At 34.4% G+C, this 19311-nt stretch overlaps 1 protein-coding gene and 1 pseudogene across 1 annotated transcript in view; both read left to right on the forward strand.

Annotated features, from left to right (window-relative positions):
- XIRP2 (xin actin binding repeat containing 2) overlaps positions 1-19311 on the forward strand; it is a 353649-nt gene that overhangs the window by 250059 nt on the left and 84279 nt on the right. The window contains exon 3 of the mRNA XM_072751844.1: positions 1592-1745. Coding sequence (XP_072607945.1) covers positions 1592-1745 — 154 coding nt within the window. The remainder of the gene's footprint in view (positions 1-1591; positions 1746-19311) is intronic.
- LOC112916526 (cell division control protein 42 homolog pseudogene) lies at positions 7411-7987 on the forward strand (annotated as a pseudogene).

Consider the following 19311-nt stretch of genomic DNA (forward strand, 5'->3'; position numbering starts at 1 on the left):
AAAAATTTCTGAGCAGGAATCACTACTTTTCAGGCATCTTCATTTTCTCTTTATTTATCTCATTTTATTTTTGCTGATGCTAGGAGTTGGGTTAAATTGCTGAAACAAGAGCAAATGAATACTGCATCCATTTCATAGAAATCACTTTACTAGACAGTGGGAGAGGATACCAGAATGAACTGAGGTGAGGACTCTGCATGTTCACCAGCTAAGAAACTCATACCCACATGCCAGGCATGTCTTAAACTGTGTCTCAACAACATCAACATCACTATTATTATGAACATTTGGGTTCTTTATAATAGTTCCAAGCACAAATGTTAAGGGCAGTGCCCTGAAAAAATAGGAACTCCTTTTCCTCTGTTTTTCTCCTGTAAATGTTTTTAGTTCCAGTTCAGGTTCACAGTAATGAGGATAGTATATGTAATGTATTTGGAGGGTATTTGAAGATGAGATGATTAAATGCATACCACTATTTTCTAATTGTGTATTTATACATATATATGATAATATATATTTAAATGGATGTGAAAATTAGAAAACATAAGCATCCTAAGAGGTTATTTTTCTAAAAGCTTTGCCTTTCATCCTATCATAGACATAGAAAGTGTATCTATTCTAAGAAAAGTTTGAGTTTTTAGCTGTCTCTCAAACTGAACTCGTTCATTCCAGAGCAATGACATGAAGAGCAATTCATTACATGATTATAATGTAATGAAAGTGAAGAGCAATTAATTACATCATTGTTTGAATTACTGTTGCTTAGAAAATATAACTCAATATACAAAAATCTAAAATTTATGAGTAGCTATTAATTTTCAATATACTACTTGATTTTTAAAAAAATATACTTTTGCTTTTTAAGCTGTCTTAACTCATTTACTAGCTTTTTATAATTTTTTATTTAAAATGACTAGTCTGATTGACATGATTTGTTATATTAGATTCTATTACTTAATCTATAAAATAAGGAGCACTAGACTCCCTTTATTTGAAATTCCCTTTATCCTTTTTTTCTTTTGGGAAGCTTTTATCGTTATTTAAATCATTATTTCAAAGAAGTAATTTCACGATCTTTATGAATTGCCAAACTATACTTACTATATGGTGGCTGAATAGGTTTGTAATTTGGGAGCTCTGTAATTACTAAGATTGTCATGACAAGATGAGCATGGCATTAAAAAAAACACCTCATTTCCTTCTGTCTTAAGCATATAATGTCAATATATTGCTACTTTTTTGAAGTCCCTCATGGACATTTCTCGTGTCTTAGGAAGTTGCATCTATTAACATATATTACATTGTATTGTGACCCTTATTTCCACTTTCTTTCTTTTATGAGAGCAAAAAAAGCCACGTGAAAGAAAAGCTAATTCAGAAGTGGAACTAGTGGCAGAAAAGTAAACTAAGTGTCAGATATGTGTTTGCAATTCTTGGCTAAGTTATCAAAATTTTACCCGAAGCATATTGGAAAACATTACTCATAGGAACCCCCCCTTCTCTTTCATTCCTGCCTTCTAAACCCCCTGAAAACCACATCTGTTTCCCACTGATAGCTTGTAACATGCATCCCTTTAATGTCTTTTAACAGGAAGTAGAAATTGAGAGAAGTTTATGTTCACCAACATTTAAGAGTCACCCTGGGAGCCAGTCCGATGATTCTGTGCATGATTCAGACAAGAAAGGCAAGGAAACATCTTTTGACAAGATGTCACCTGAAACTGGTCACAGCCACATCTTTGAAGGTTGGCACAATATTTTGATGTGATTTCCTGGGATCATATATTGTACAACATTAGTGGTTAATAAGAAAATATTTAAGTATTGTTTTAAAAATTAAGAAGAAAAATATGAGAAAATATAGCTCAAGAAGCACAATTTAGGAAAAATAGAGGTTTATTTAAATACTTCTATCTCTATTATATTTACTTTAAGTTTTAAAACTAAACAAAATATATTTTAATTGATTCTAAACTAGTACAATAAGCACTTTCAGTATTAGGCTCTTTGAACAATGCATTTGACCATCATCTGACTTTTCCTTTTGTGAAAAAAAAAAGGAAATATATTTGTTTCTTTGTGGGAAAATAAAAGGATAAAATATAAGTACCTGTCAATGGAAAAATTTTTTAAAAAATTAAAAGTGCCTTCAGCATCTCTTTTTTCAGACAATTAAACTAAATGTGCTTAATGAATTTGGAATAAAAAGTGACATGAGAGTGTCATAATTTAGGAGAAAACCTCATAAATTTGATTAATGTTTTACAAATGTCATCAAAAAGTTAATAGCTCATATGTTAGAAATTGCACTATTAATATAATTTTCAACTATGACAGAAGTGCAAAATATAAATAATTTATTGGAAAATACAGATATCATTTCAACTATGACAGAAGTGCAAAATATAAATAATTTATTGGAAAATACAGATATCATTTATCATTTCTGATTAGTCACATTTTGTTTTTTTCATTTTAGCCCAGTAATGCATATTATAGTATTTGTGATATTTGTTAAAGGCCATAATTAGTACAATTTTTAGGATGTCATTTGAGTATATACCAAACTGTCAAGTTGCCAGTCAAGATGAACAGTGTGGAATATAGCTGGCAGTTCATAATTTGGTAAAGCCAATAATGTTCTACTTTAAAACTTTGCTATTCAATGTGCCATGTGTGGGAGTACCTGGGTGGCTCAGTTGGTTAAATGACTACCTTTGGTTCAGGTCATGATCCCAGGATGGGGTCAAGCCCAATTTGGGAACCCTGCTTCTCCTTCTGTCTCTGCCCTTCCCCCCCAGCTCATACTCTCTCTCTTTTTCTATCTCTCTCTCTCAAATAAATAAATGAACAAAATATTTTTAAAAAAAACCACCAAAGTGTCATCTGTGACTCAGAGTATCAACATCACCTGGAGGCATATTAGAAATGCAGAACTTTAGGTCCAACCAGTCCCATCAAACCAGAATCTGCATTTTAACAAGATCCTCAGATAATTCATGTGCTCATTATAGTTTGAGAAACTTTATACACTTCTGAATTATTTATGTATAGTCCAGCCCATTCTGATTCCAGTTGACTACGTATTATAATTTGGAGTGAAAGGTTTGTGCGGAAAGAATAAAGGGGAGTTTGCTAATGATGAACTGGATGGACATGGATTTCTAAAGACAGGTAATTTGGGATCTCAATTTCTAGTTTTCATTTTCAGTTCATTTGTGTATACCCAATTGATATCCTCATATGATTACTTATCAGCCTTGAGGAATTTACCCCACATATTTCGGGCTTATGATTCAACTTTATGAGCACTTGGCTGAATGCAATAGAATAAGATTAGCAGAGGCCAAAAAGGGAAAGGTTTAGGAATGATTTATGTTCAGATGATGCTGGCCTGCAGAGATCTTTGCATAGGGAGGCAAAGATGAGGTTGGCAAACTGACCAGTGTTACATGAGATAAACACCTTGGCTTGTCCTTCCTCACTTCTCTCTTGTGCTTTGTTAGGTTCCCACACAAACATTTTCAAAAGCCTCTTTATTTGAATATCAGGATATGACTTAAATTTAAGAGTGACCTCAGTTTTAAATTTCCAGGTATACTGAAAATATCAAGGATTAAACTGGAAAACACAGGGTGGGTAAACTGCACTGGGGGGTGAACATGGAAGCTAACTTTTATCTGTACAATGCACAAAAACTGTAATTTCTATGTCACTGCTTGTAAAAGAAAGGAACTTCCTTCATCCTGGGATCCTTTCAACTCTTCTATGGTGCCCCAAATTTCTATCGTAGGTAGGACAAGGATGAGCCCTTTTAATAGTTATAGTTAGTTTTGACAGGCTTTGTATGAGCGTGACAAAACCTACACACTAAAGAGTACATTGATGTTGCTACTCTGCTGCAAAGAGAATTTATTCCAAGAAGATAAACCTGTGTGTCTGAATAAAATGTGGTAACAAAGATGTCAGGGTGTAGGATTATGTGAGTAACTGGTGGCTCACAGACTAAACACCTTAAGTAGCCTTGAGAGTTTCATACTTGAAGCCAGTATTAATTTATAGCTCTTTCATAAACAGTAGAATCTTAGAAAGAAACTTCAATAGATCATTACAATGTAGCTACCTAATGACCTGTATTCTTAGAATTTAGTAAAATCAATGCAGATCGATCAGAGGATACATCTCAGGACTCGAGAATAGCAATGGCTGTTGGATTAGTGCCTGCGCCTTATTCTCAAGTGCTGCACAGAAAAGCACTGGGGTCCCCCCAGACTTCTCTCTATGCTTGATGATCCATCTACTCTCAGGGTGTGTTTAATTGCTTCTTTCACCACCCTTTATTAGGTTTGCTCTGCTTTCTTTACTGATGTATTTGTGCTGAATAAATCATAGTCCTTCATCTGCATGTTGGTGCATTCCTTTCACATTTTCTTTGGGATGTAGTCTAATTGTTAGCTGTTCCAATGATTCTAGGAAGACTTGGCTCATTTGAAATTAAATGTCAAGCATGACAAATCCATAATTTGACAAGTCTGGGTGATGCAATAGATACAAGAGAAAAAAACAAACTCATATAAGTGACTTGATTAACTGTACCACAGTGATATAAAATCTTATCTGTGAAATTTCCTTTAGATATTTTAAAACCAGTAAGTTGGAGAGTGAACATTGGGAGTCTTAGATACTGATTTACATGGTTTGATCTACTTCAGTTTGATCTACCTGTATGTAGAGTAAAAAAATTATTTTTTCTGCAGAAAAATTCTGGATCAAAGGATGCTTCAAGTAGCACAGGTGACTGGGTAATGTTCATCAAGTTTAAATGTTTAAATATGACAATTACCTGCTTTTCACTTGTAGTCCCTAAACCATAATTTTAATATTAATCTTCTAAGTCATCAACATGTAAAATGCTAACAGATAAAATATACATCCAACGTCGCTCTTTCAAGGCTTTTGTAATAAACCTTAGAAATTACCTGCTGTATTTCTCTTTTTATTCTGCTCCATTAAAGCAGATTCATTCTTTATTGTTATAATGGCCATTCATCTTCTCTGACAGATTTTACAAATCAAACTGAGGGTTCTGATTTTTCTTTTTTTAATCTTCTACTACCCGTTAAGTGGTGGGATACTTTCAGTCATCAGTGTTTCTGGAATATTGATGTATGTGCAATATATGTATTTGTGTGTGAGTTATTGTTGTTTATGTATCTTATTTTTTCATTTAAAATCATTTTAGAGACATTTCAGAGAAAAGCTTTCTGTATGATAAAAGTGCTCCATAAGTCTGCTGTCCAATGTGCTAACCACTAACCACTAACACACTGATGGTTATTAGGCACTTAGAAAATGGCTAGTATGGGCAGCCCGGGTGGCTAACTGGTTTAGTGCCTGCCTTCAGCCCAGGGCCTGATCCTGAAGACCAGGGATCGAGTCCCATGTCAGGCTCCTTGCATAGAGCCTGCTTCTACCTCTGCCTGTGTCTCTGCCTCTCTCTCTCTCTATCTCTCATGAATAAATAAATAAAATCTTTAAAAAAAATAAAAAGAAAAAGAAAATGGCTAGTGTGACCAAGCAACATGTTGATGTTGTTGAATCCTAATTAATTTAAGTATAAATAGTCATTGTTTTGGACAGTCTAGTCTTAGAAGATGCCATTTCTCCAAAGAATTTACCTACCCTTGTCATAGGAAGGGACTCAGATGCTACTTGTTCATTTTATGTTACCCTTTCTCTGCAAATTTACCGTAATTAAAATGTATGTGGATAAATGTAAAAATAATCCATGTTTGTAAAATAAATCAATAGCAATCCATATATTAAAAAGATTGCCTTCAAGAGCTAGTGACGGTCCCCTCTCTGTAGTATTTCCTAATGCTAAAATAAAGAAAATAGAATTTCACCTGTGTTCCCTTTTCAGTATACTGAAAAACAATGTTTTTATCATTAGAACAGAAATATCTCCTGTGAGGCTATGCATTTTTCCATAACATCTTTTCTAGGGCTTAATTTTCTTGGGAAAATGAATCCTCTCAGATCAGGAAGCAAACCATTTTCTAAATACCTAAAGTCAACAAAGTTAAGTAAAGTGCAATACAGGATACCTTAAAATTAACAACTATTCCTTTAATAAAAAAGGGCTTCGTTTGGAAACATAAATAAATCAGACATTTAGTCACAGAGCAACTCCAGTGAAGGCCATCAGCACCATTTGTTCTGCTCTGACTGGCTTGTTCTGTCTAATGAGACTCAGCCAAAGCTTTAAACCTAGTCTCTGGACAAACACCATGATGGACTCAAGACTCCTAACACAGGCTTCTGCCTCCAGACTTGTTTCCTTACCCATCCATACCTTATTTCATGCCCCCAGACAATCTCCTATAAAACAGACATGTTATTTTAATTCACATAAGAGACTTTTCATTAGTAAAAATGTCATCATTAGTAAAAATGTCAGGGAAGCAGAACAAAATAATCCTAAGATAACACCCTGTACAAAATGAAGAATCCTTTTTGTCATATAAGTATTTGGTATGTTCCATCTGTTTACTCAGATAGGCCATTTCCCCCTCTTTTTCTTAAAGTGGGTTTTACCTGCAGTTTTTCAATGATTCCCACATGTTCCTTTCGGTGCTTTTATAGTCAGTGAGTCAAAACAAATTCCAGAGTTAAATCATGGTCTCTACTGGAAGGGGCAGCTGGGAGTTTGCTATTCTGAGGAAATTGTAATGAAAGGTCTATTCATGAGGTCTCTCACATGGAGGCAATAAATCAGCACCTTGGAATGCTGGAAAATTTCCAGTGATTAATAATCAAAATCCCAGGAACTCATTTTGAGCTTGTGTATGGTCATACTTAATTTTAAAACATGATGGCATCAAAGAAAGAGAACAACAAATATAAATATCCCTCTTGAAACTCATTCATTCATTTTATCTCATTACATCTGGAAAGAACTGTTATTTTAAATATTCTGATTATAGAGTCAGAATGTGTATCTATTCCTAGAGCACATTTTTGATGTGGTATTTTCACTTATCCACTTATTCATTCAATCAGTAAATATTTATTTAGGGCCTAAATCTGCCAGGCACTAGTCTAAGTGCTTGGGGACAGCAATGAATAAAACAGACAAAGAGAAAAGAAAGAAAAGAAAGACCCTGCTCTTGTGCAGCCTGTATTATAACATAACCATATACAATAAAAATGCTGTAGAAGTAAATTACACACCAAAAGGTAATAAGTTCTATGGAAAATACAGACTATGATAGAGGGGATGGAGCATGATGGAGGTTTTCATTTTTTATTAAAATGGTTATGATCAGAGTGCTTCTAGCGCCCCGGTGGAGAAGCTGAGGTCATCATCGAATTTGAAATATTTAAAGTGGATACAAAACTGTTTCAGCAATGCAGACAATCACGTTCGTTGTGGGCGATGGTGCCATTGGTAAAACATGTCTCCTGATATCCTACTCAACAAACAAATTTCCATCTGAGTATGTGCTGACTGTGACAAGTATGCAGCCATGACTATGATTGGTGGAGAGCCATACACCCTTGGACTTTTTGATACTGCAGGGCAAGAGGATTATGACAGATTACAACCGCTGAGTTGTCCACAAACAGATGTATTTCTAGTCTGTTTTTCAGTGTCTCTCCATTCTCATTTGAAAATGTGAAAGAAAAGTGGGTGCCTGAGATAACTCACCACTGTCCAAAGCTCCTTTCTTGCTTGTTGGGACCCAAATTGATCTCCGAGATGACCCCTCTACTACTGAGGAACTCGCCAAGAACAAACAGAAGTCTATCACTCCAGAGACTGCTGAAAAGCTGGCCAGTGACCTGAAGGTGGTCAAGTATGTGGAGTGTTCTGCATTCACAAGGAAAGGCCTAAAGAATGGCTTTGACAAAGCAATATTGGCCGCCCTGAAGCCTCCAGAACCAAAGAAGAGCCACAGGTGTGTGCTGCTATGAACATCTCTCCAGAACCCTTTCCACACAGCCAGTGTCAGCATCGTACTAAAAGCAATGTTAAAGTAAATATTAAAATTCGTTTCTGAAAAAAAATGGTTATGATCAGCCACAACAAAAAGGTGACATTTAAGCTAAGACTTGAATAAACTATTTTCTCTTTTCCTTCCTTCTTAAAAGCATACAAAATTATGTTTTTGATGTGCTCAAGATAACTCAAGATAAATATATTCAGGAAGATTTGGAGCAGAATCCTCCCTGAGTGATCTTTCCCATGATTGGAGAAACTATATGGCTAGTCTGTGCAGTTACTTAAAGCAGAGGAAAGATACACATCAATAAAACGCTTATACCTTACTGCTGTCGCCAGTGCAAAGCGAAATGCAAATGCAAATGCACATTTGGTGTATTTGTTGTTCTATTCTGGCCTCCAAAGGACAGATCCATATAGGAGGCAAGGAGTCCAGGCAGACTCATGGGGCTGGCTGAAGTCTTGGAGTCCATACATGGAAGCCAAACAAGGAATTGGTTACTCGAGGGAAAGGGACTTGAGAATTACCTAATAGGTTTGAAATTAGAATGTTAGCACAAAGGTGAAACACAAGAACCCCACATCTTAAACTGAGTTTATGATTCAATGTGTTTATCCAGGTTGGCACCGCTCATATGACCATCAGTGTTCCAAAATAAAGGCAACGTTAGAGGTTTATGAATGCAGTAGGTCCATACTGGACAAGTTTGGTGACAGGTGTTGGTGAGGCAATCCTAGTTGGGTTTAAAGACAAAAAACTCACTAAGTATTAGCACATGACTAAGAATACATTACTTTGAGGCAATTATTTTTAATGAAAGGGAAGAAAGAAAGAAGAAAAGAAGCAACAGTGGGGGGGGGGAGAGGAGATACGGGGAAAAAGAGAAAGAGACAAAGGGATACAGAAATAGGAATGGAGGGAAAAAAGTGAGAAGAGAGTGGAAAAAAACAATAAAGTAGTTCTACGAAGCTTCTGAGAAGTATCTAGAATCCAGTTATTAAAGAGCTATTTTTTGGTATCAGAAATAAAAACAGAGAGGAAGTAGTAGCAATATCCATAAATTCAGCAAATGTTTACTGACAGGAAGGGTGAAAGTTCCAGGTAGATCTAGCAAAATCATGAAGAAGCATTGAAAGTAAGGAATCTGGGAGGAAATAAGGATGTTTTTATATGTTTGAACCTTACCAATTCAATAAATGTCTTTTTATCCCCATGAGGTTGGGCAAGAGAAAGCTCTAGATTCTAAGTTAGGAGTAAAACAATTCAGGTTAATTACACTCAGCTTCTAGATTAAAAAGGATGTCAGGTTTAAATGAAAAGGGAACACTTGACTTTTGTGCTTTCAGAGGTGATTAAAATGTTCATTGACATGTTTTTAAAATATTTACAAAATTGAAGCAGTGGAGTATTTGACTGTTTTTCACCATGATAGAAAACTAACATTCTAGGGCAATCCTAAATTCTAGATATCCCCAGAAATGGGAAGGGGCGGGGGGGGGTGGTGGGGGTGGGAAGCGACCAAGCATATTCCCTGATTAACAATTATTTTTTTAAATCCATTTTTCAAGGTATATGAATTTTATAATGTAATTATATTTTCAGATTTTGAGCCAAATACTTTCATTAAAAATCTGCATTTTCTCTGTTCAAATTTTATGGACATTTAATATTAGAAATACCTTATTTACTTGAAATCAAAATTAATTATAAATATTTAACATATAATCATAACTTCTTATTCCTGTTAATGTGGCTTCACATGCCCTTTAAAATATATAGTGTCCATGATGAATTATAAGAATAACAACTTATTAATAATAAATGTGAAACACAAATAATAATAGCACATGAAACTTTCTCTTTGGGAAGAGCTACATGTTTCTATATTTGACTCTTTTTCCACATCTATAAATATGGGGATGGGGCTAAAATAATGTTCTATGAATAAATTCTGCATGTCACGGTTAGGATTCTTTATTTGCAACATCAAACTGATGAAATAATATATGAGGCCTCAATTAGAAGAGTACACAAAGTCCCATCCAGAGGGTCTCAGAAGGTCTTAAAGAATATTGCAGGCTTTGTATTGCATAAGACAAAGAACTAGTTGTTCCATTTGTTTTTTAAAAAATCCTTTCTTGCCAAACTCTGTTTAATAGTTTATTTGGTCTAATATTTTAGCATTTAACATTCTAGATAGTTCCAGATTTATTAGGGGATATGTAATCATTCTCCAGTGACTGGGTAGGACCATTACTTTTCATAAATATCAGGGAAGAATTTGATACACTACTTCCAAACCTATTTTATACCATTAATTCACAGTGCTTTTGACTCATTGCTTAAATATCTTCATTCTCTTTTCCTAAGGCTGACATACTGCACTATGGGAAATGGTATCAGAACATGTAGCCCATTACTTTTATTTATGTTACAGACAGGAAACTAGGAATTTTAATATTAATTTCTAATAGATCTAATTTGGTAAATGGCTTAGAAGCAAAATCTGAATCCTCTCTGGAGGAATGTACCTTCAATTGGGGCCTCAATAAAATCCCGAAGATAAAGTTCCAATGAACATGAGTTCACAATCAAAAATCACAATATAGATAAGAAATAAGGCTACGCAGGGGCCAATAAGTATAATAAGGCAGGACTCTACCTATATAGACATCAGATATGAATTAGAGATTCCAGAAGGGAACTCGTATCCTGTGGAATTTATTTTGCCAAACATTTAGCATTCAAGTTAGTTGAAAATGGATAGACTAGCAGTAAACTAGTACTTGGATAATTGTCTGTAAAAATGAATAAATAGATTTAAAAACCCTGTGTTTTATTATACACACAATCTCTTCCAGATGTTTTAAAGTGCCAGACATAAAACTCAAAACCCTAATAAATCTTAGAAAAATGTAGAAGTTATCTTCATTAAGCTTTCAGAGAGGGAAAGGAATTCATAAGAAACACCAAAAACAGAAACCAGAAAGAGAAAATATGAGATTGATATCACAAAAATACTAAACTTCTGTTCTATGAAGAATATATTAACTTGTTAAAAAAAAAGAAAGAAAATACTGTAGCAAATATAACCAACAAAATGTCAATGTCCAGAATATGTAGGAAGCATATACAAAGAAGAGATAATCAAATTTAAAATTGGAGAAAAGTGTGTGAACCAAAGCAAAACTGTAAATGAATAATAAGCATATGAAAATGTAAAGAGCATTGCAAATAAATGAGAAAATAAAATTAATATAAGAATATTTTTCATCAAAATGAAACAAAAGTTGTGTAACAATTTGCATTTGTAGGATATATAAAGAAATAGACCCTCTCATATGTTGCAGTAAAGAAATGGTATGATCTCTTGGAGAGACAACTTCATAGTGTTAAATAAAATTCAAAATATCAACCAAAAAATTCCATGTCAACTTTTATCTATTGATGTAAAATAAACCCTACGCATGAGTACAACCATCAATGGTGGAGGATATTTATTATAGTATTGATTTTATAAAATAATATTAGGTATAACTTATATGCCTATCAATAGGGGAATTATTAAATAAATTATGGTTCATCTGTACGACAGAATATTACATAGGATTGAGATAAATGGGATAGTTCACTTGATACTGACATAGAAAGCTTTCTAAGATGTATCAGGTTGTTACGCTATTAGATTTTATAGCAAGAAAGCATTGTTCATGTATTACTAACAAATTTTAAAATAGAAAAATCTCTAACTGTATTGCAACTTTCTGATTAAGTGAAGTTAAGATACTAAAATTTTTGGATGCCTTGGTGGCTCAGCAGTTGAGCATCTGCCTTTGGCTCAGGATGTGATCCTGGAGTCCCAGGATCGAGTCTCCCATCAGTCTCCCCACATGGAGCCTGCTTTCCCTCTGCCTGTGTCTCTATCTCTCTCTCTCTGTGGGTCTTTCATGAATAAATAAATAAAATATTTTTAAAAAGATACTAAAATTTCTGTAGTACTATAGTAAAAATTTTTAGGCTCCATACCTATGTGCTTAAGAACTGTAAAAAGCTGTAAAAAAGTTAAGTTTAAATTTTATAATAGCAACATCAACAAAAACCATCATGGTCACTTGGGTGGTGAAACTGGCCTTTTGTTGTTTGCACATATTTTTAGAGACCATTATTTCAATTTCTGTTCAATGTTATGGAAGATTTTTACAGATTTGCAATTTTAAAAATAGTAGTGAAGAAAGTATTTTAGGAGAGGTAATATAAAATCATATAACTTGAAAAAATATTTTTGAATACAGCTTAATTTATGAACATTGGATTATCTGAAGAACAAAATGTAGATTCTTTTACTAGTTTGTAAAGGAGTTAATTCAATATTTATTTATTTATCACTAGGAAATTTGGATGGGTAGTGGCTATAGGACTTTGTCTAAGTTTTTTGTGTTTCAACTGACTATTAAACAATTCAGATATCTTAAGTGATATTGGGAGTTGCTAATGCCATAAAGAAGGTTCTCATTAAATATAAGCCAAGAGGTTGAATTTCTATTGAGGTCAAGCCAAAGCATAGGACAAGAAATAATAGGAACTGAATTCCAGGGCAGAAGTTTAACAAAAGAAAATATATCATGAAAAAAAAAAACCATATTCTCTAGGGGGCATAGACATCTACATTTTAAGGAAGGATATAAACACCAATTATGTGTCAGACATAGGCCCTGGCAATGCAAGGATGCATAAAACATCCTCTTTAAACTCTCAAGTCTTATGATCTGGCCCAAAGGTTCTCAAATCACCCTCCTAGCATGTTTATTAACATTCAGATTTCTTTGTGCAACTTAACAGTTTAGAGCAAATGTAGCTTACTCTCATTGATTTAGACTCTCTGAATAGCAGTGCATTTTAAGAAACTTCCTGAGTGATTTCTTGCACTCTGGTCTAATATGCTAAATTGTATTGTCTTGGATATTTGTTTGCTAAGGGAAATACCACTGAATTCTCATCTGTACCAATATCTAGCCTGTGTCTGGAGAGAGGCTGGAGTTGGACTGGAGTGAGATCAAAGTTTCAAGTTTTGGGTACAGGCCAGTCAGCATGGAAATAACTAACAATTTATGACACATAAATACAGAAAAGTACTGTAAAAATTCAAATCAACGAAAACTTTCTTTGGACAGCAATAGGGAACACTATTCTGAAGTAAATCCTTGGATCTTCCCTCTCTCCAGTATAGTCATTTGAGGAAGTTTTATGTTGGAGTTGTTTATGTCAGTGAAGCGATATTGCAACATCTGGGTAGGATTAATTCACTTAGCACTAACTGGTTGAGTATCTCTTTAGGCTAGACCGAGAAGACACAAATACAAGTTAGGATTATAGTCTTGCTCTCAAGGAGCTCCTCTTTAGGAGATGAGGGACATGTGCACAAAAATATAGAGATAAATGCTAATATATCTATAAAATTAATATTCATTTATTCAAGCAACAAATTCATAGGGTACCCTGGAAACCAGGCACCAGCTATACCCTGGTGAATAAAAATATGTTTCCTTCCCAAATGGGACTTTCATTCCGGTGGATAACGTAGATAGTAAATATATAATCCCATAGCAAAATAGACAATTATGAACTGTGGGAATAAAGGAAGAAAACTGGATGCCCTGAGCGGCTATAAGAGTATTAAGGACAAAGGAATCATTTAAATGTAATTTAAAATTCAATTTCTTTTTTTTTTTTTTTTTGTTCTTAGTGTTTTTTTTTTTTTAAATTAATTTTTATTGGTGTTCAATTTACCAACATACAGAAAAACACCCAGTGCTCATCCCGTCAAGTGTCCACCTCAGTGCCCGTCACCCATTCCCCTCCAACACCCGCCCTCCTCCCCCCTTCCACCACCCCTAGTTCGTTTCCCCGAGTTAGGAGTCTTTGTGTTCTGTCTCCCTTCCTGATATTTCCCAACATTTCTTCTCCCTTCCTTTATATTCCCTTTCACTATTATTTATATTCCCCAAATGAATGAGAACATACACTGCTTGTCCTTCTCCGATTGACTTCTAACTGAATTTCAATAGAATTAGCTCTTGAATCTGGCAAGATATTTTCTGAATTGTTTATGTGTTAGTAGGCTGTCAGGTGATTGTAGAAGTGGTATCAATTCTCTTTTCCTGTTGCCGTATTTGTAAATCAATTTACAGCAATTCCTGAAGTGAGCTCCTGTGCCTGACACTTCTTTCTGTGGCAGGACTGTTCCAACCATGTACTTTCATTTCATTCAGCTCAAGCTTACTTTTTCAATCCAGCTGGTATTACTGCGTATGTCTTTTACACTCTTCATTTTTGTATTTATAATTGTTTACTTCCTCACAACAATAGATTTGATATGTCTTCTATACCCAAAATATCTTGGACTTGAAGTGCAAGAAGACAAGTCAAACTATCATTAATCAGGACTGCAAAGACAGTCTAAGAGAAACCTCACCTCTAGATATGTGAATAGCTATTTCAATAAGAGACATGAGTCTGTGGAAAATTGTTCACCTCTTTGATGTACCCCTATGCAATCACTTTGAGAAGTACAGGATTCTACAAAACAGAAAATGCTAGATAGCTTAAAGGGAAGTTGGTGTTCTGAGCCACTGGCATTAGAGTGACAGATAAAATGATCCCAGATGTCTCCTTTTGATGCTCCCTCAAATGCAACCCCTCCTTCGAATGCAGAGTCAGGCTCTACATATGTCCCTGTGATGGTCCTACGTGTTCTACACGTTGTTATGATTTCTTTGTCTGTATTATTCACAATTACATATCAATGTGTGCCCTTTGTAATATTACTCAGCCATTAGAAACTACAAATACCCACCATTTGCTTCAACGTGGATGGAACTGGAGGGTATTATGCTGAGTGAAATAAGTCAATCGGAGAAGGACAAACATATGGTCTCATTCATTTGGGGAATATAAAAAATAGTGAAAGGGAATAAAAGGGAAAGGAGAAAAAATGAGTGGGAAATATCAGAAAGGGAGACAGAACATGAGAGACTCCTAACTCTGGGAAAAGAAAAAGTGGTGGTGGAAGGGGAGGTGGGTGGGGGGCGGGGGTGACTGGGTGACGGGCACTGAGGGGGGCACTTGATGGGATGAGCACTGGGTGTTATGCTATATGTTGGCAAATTGAACTCCAATAAAAAAATATGTGCCCTTTGTGGAATATAGATCCAAAATACATTACTTAATAGTTTTGAAATGCTGAAAATCATTGAACATAGCTGTAATTTGTGAGAGTGTACTCTTTCATATACAGACAGACTCATGTGATAAAATTGATGAAATATATACTTTGGTGATAGGCAAGTCCAGCTTAAAAATCCTGTATTTGGCACATAAAAATTGTGCAGTCTTAGGTAAGTTACTTAACTACTCTTGGCTTTAGTTTTAAGATATTACTTTAAGATAATAAAGTTAATAATGGTATCTCTTGGACATGTTGTGGGTATTACTTGGAATATTACATGAGAAGTATGCTGCATAGAACTCAAAGTGGCACTAGTTTTAGTAGAAATTTAAAACACAGGTTTTGTTTGCCAGCTAGGGAAAGTGCACTCTATAAAACCTATAAAAGATATATTTATAATCAGAGTGAACTATTTTAAAGTCTCTCTGTAAGATTTTTGTTTCCAAGTTCTTTGAATCCATAAACAACTGTAAGTTCATCAAGCGCAAGACAAGTTGTACTTGCATACTCAGTGCCTAGCAGACAGGCAAAGAATGTTGTTTGTGTGAATATGTGATTTCCCATTTTGGGGTAAGGTGATCAGCTATGGATTTTGCTTCTAATACATCAACTTAAATGATGAGCTCTGAAAAAACTTTGTGTCAGAGCTGCCAATATCCACATTTTTATGACGTGTCAATAGAATATTATTGGTTTTTTTTTTAAAAATGAGACTTGAGTAAGAGAAACTGACCTATCAATCTAAAATGATAATTGAAGCAAAGCATGACTAGCTATTTAGTTAGTCAATAAAAACGGATGACGAAACAGACAGTGCTCAGTTAAAGCTTCAAAGAAAATGACACCGGCTGTTCTGATTTCTGTCTTCCATGACCCACTGGATTTTTGTTAAGAGTTTTATTTCTTCTTGCTTATTTTTTTCAATTCACAGTGAAAATGCCCATGATAGGCCATTCTTACACATTCTGTCAATTCTCAATATAAACAAATCAAATGTTACTTAGAAATGTTTACTAAGCTTTGTTATTTACAATAACAAAATACACTAAGTGCAGTGAAGAATGGAAACAAACGTTCTAATAGACACACAAAGCAGTTTATGACATTCTTGAAAAAAGTGGTCAATTCATGAGAGAGCCCAATGTTTCTAGTTATGTATTGCTAAATCTGTGCCTCAAAAACTCAACTTCATTCATTCATTCGTTTATCTATCCTATTATATATTTCATTAGGCAAATATGTGCTTTGGACATATTTTTGGCTTAATTCATTATTCTTGCTTGGGATAGCATTAGATCCTACACTCACTGCAATGCTGTTATGTCACAAAGTCAGTATCTACTTTATACAGATATTGTTCTTCATTTATCTGAAGCAAAAGGAAAATGTCTATACATATATTATACTGTATAAATACACACATATAATGGCTCAGATGTTTTCCTTTGTCCCCTTTCTTTTTAGAAACACCACGCGCACGCGTGCACACACACACACACACACACACACACACACACACACCAGGGAAGTCCACTAAAAATAAGCATTTTTAAATTATTTTTAAAAGTGTTTGGAATCCAGAATCCTGGCCTTCCTTTCCTCCCTACAATCAAAACAGCTTGTAAAGTGTTGCTAATTCTACACTCTTAGGGAAAAAACAAAAACAATGAAATTTCCTTGACAAGTTGCTGGAGCTCATTAAGAAAAAAAAAATGTTGCAATAGGAGGAACAAATAGTAGATGTGTATACAAGCCCATGTACTGATGCAAGAAGGAAAAATTGTACAGCTACCTCTTGGCCATAATGGCATATTTTAGTTTGATATCTGTCTAGGCTTTTTGGTGAAAATGTTGTAAGAGAGACTATTGAGAGTGCAAAACAATTTATGAAAGTCATTTCTCTTCTCCCTGAAAATAAAGGGCATCAATTATGAAGTTATTTATCCACTTAATAAATGCTTTAAGCAATATTCAAATTATGCCATAATATAAAGTTTGCCATCAGAACCTTTGCACTTACAGAATACAAAAGGAGAATTATAATCAATTATATGTATCTTATCAGGTGACAAAGAATAAATAACCTCACAAAATGTACCTGAAAATAGCTAATTAAATAGTGCACCAAAGTTTTAGTCTCTTTGATAACATAGTTTGTTGCAGATTTTCTGTCCTTGTTTATTACAACAAATATGTTTGAGGCAAGATTCCAGAAGATTCGGGGATATATTTGAAGAATATTAGATATATCTTTGTGATATATTATTTACCTTTTGCAAAGTTGAAAGCGCTTGACTTGTTTATGTGACATTTTTGAAATTCAGTTCAAATAGACTTAACAAACATGAAATGGAGTAAAATAGACTCCATATGTATAAACATGTGTCTATACATATGCTCATCAAAACATTTAGTGAGCACCCACAGTGTACCAAGCTCTGTGAAAGGCAGTGGGTACCCAGGAATAGAAGGATAGAAATGACCCACCCTCACAGAGCTTACTATGTAGTCATAATAACTTACATTTCTATTTTGTTTTCACAATATGTCAAGTATTTTTTATAAACATTTGTGTTTATCTACTTCTATCCTTTAAGATATGTGTTATTACTTCTAGTGTATAAATGAGATTACTGAAACTGGAAATTTTGGAAGTTTGGAGATGATCACAAATACATATACATGATACTCAACAGAAAAAAGCCACTTATATTTTGTAGTACTTAAGGCTTTTTTTTTTCAGTAAGAATTCAATGAGGAGACAAGAAACATACAGTAACTCAAAAAGGGAAAGTTTAAAGAATCATTAGCTGTAACAGGAAATGGGAGTAACAGGAGATTGGGTACAAAGGGATAAAGAAGACTAAGGAATAGCAGGCAAAAAAATTCACTGAGAGGCTACACTGAGAAACTGGCTGGGAAATCAGCTTCTAGGGTGCAGAGAGAGGTCCCATGGAGAGGTGCCATTTGCTGCTGGCCACAGAGCTCTACAGGAGCCTGCCAGTAGAGATGATGAGCAGAAACCAACCACAGTTTCTCCTTCAGGATCCCTCCAGGGTCCTCCACTGATGAAACTTACCATCTTGCCAGCTGGCAAGGGAGAAATGTTCCAGGATCCCGAGCAGAGCCACAGAGGGTGGATCTGCAGCTTAGAGGAATAGAATGATAAATGGCACACTGGTCTATCAAGAACATTGAGATGAATTGTATCACATCATTTATTGATAACAACTGCACTATAGGGATGCCTATTTTATTCTTATGTCATGGGTGAAGTCATTTAAAAACATATTTTATGTAATTATTTCTAAAAGATGAGGAATTTCGAGAGTAAATGTTTTGCTATAAAGAGTAAACCTTACAACCTGGCAATTGAAAGCATTGAATTTTGGCACCAGATTGCTTGGATCTAATTTCTGACTGTTGGAGTTCAGGAAAGTGGGTTGGGAAAAATATTTAACCTCCCTGTATCTCTGCTTCTTCATTCCAAAATAAACAAAAACAACCAAAAAACAAAAAGGTGGACTTTTTTAATATATTTCTTAGGAATATATTGGAGGATGTTTGAAATGTGTTGGAATTTAATTGGCATATATGTAATGTTCATTTGTAGGCTACTGTTGTTATTATTGTATAATATTGAGTTACTTCTTCCATTAAAAAAATCTTAAAGATCTAGGATAAAGAATAAAAATATACAAGCATCCTGGAAAGAAAATCAGTCATATACAAAACAACAAAAGCTAAGCTGTCCAGAGTATTTCTCCAACCTATAAAACGCTAGAAAATAGTAGAATAACATGTGCAGGTTTGGGGGTGAGGAGATTATTAATAATTTTATAAACAGTCTAGTTGTTTCTTATGAATATAGACAACAGAAAAATAAGACATAAAAGATATCCGACTGCGAAAAGTTCATCTAAATATAGAAACATGTTGTCTGATGACAAATGACAGCATGTTTCTTATTTGAAAAAAAGTAAACGGGGTTTATTGTTTTGTTATTGTTATAAATCCAGTATGATTTTCTATTAAGATAGAAAATTTAAAGAAAATTTAAAAATTATTGATATTCCTACT

Source organism: Vulpes vulpes, chromosome 3 (assembly GCF_048418805.1).
Source record: "Vulpes vulpes isolate BD-2025 chromosome 3, VulVul3, whole genome shotgun sequence".
NCBI lineage: Eukaryota > Metazoa > Chordata > Mammalia > Carnivora > Canidae > Vulpes > Vulpes vulpes.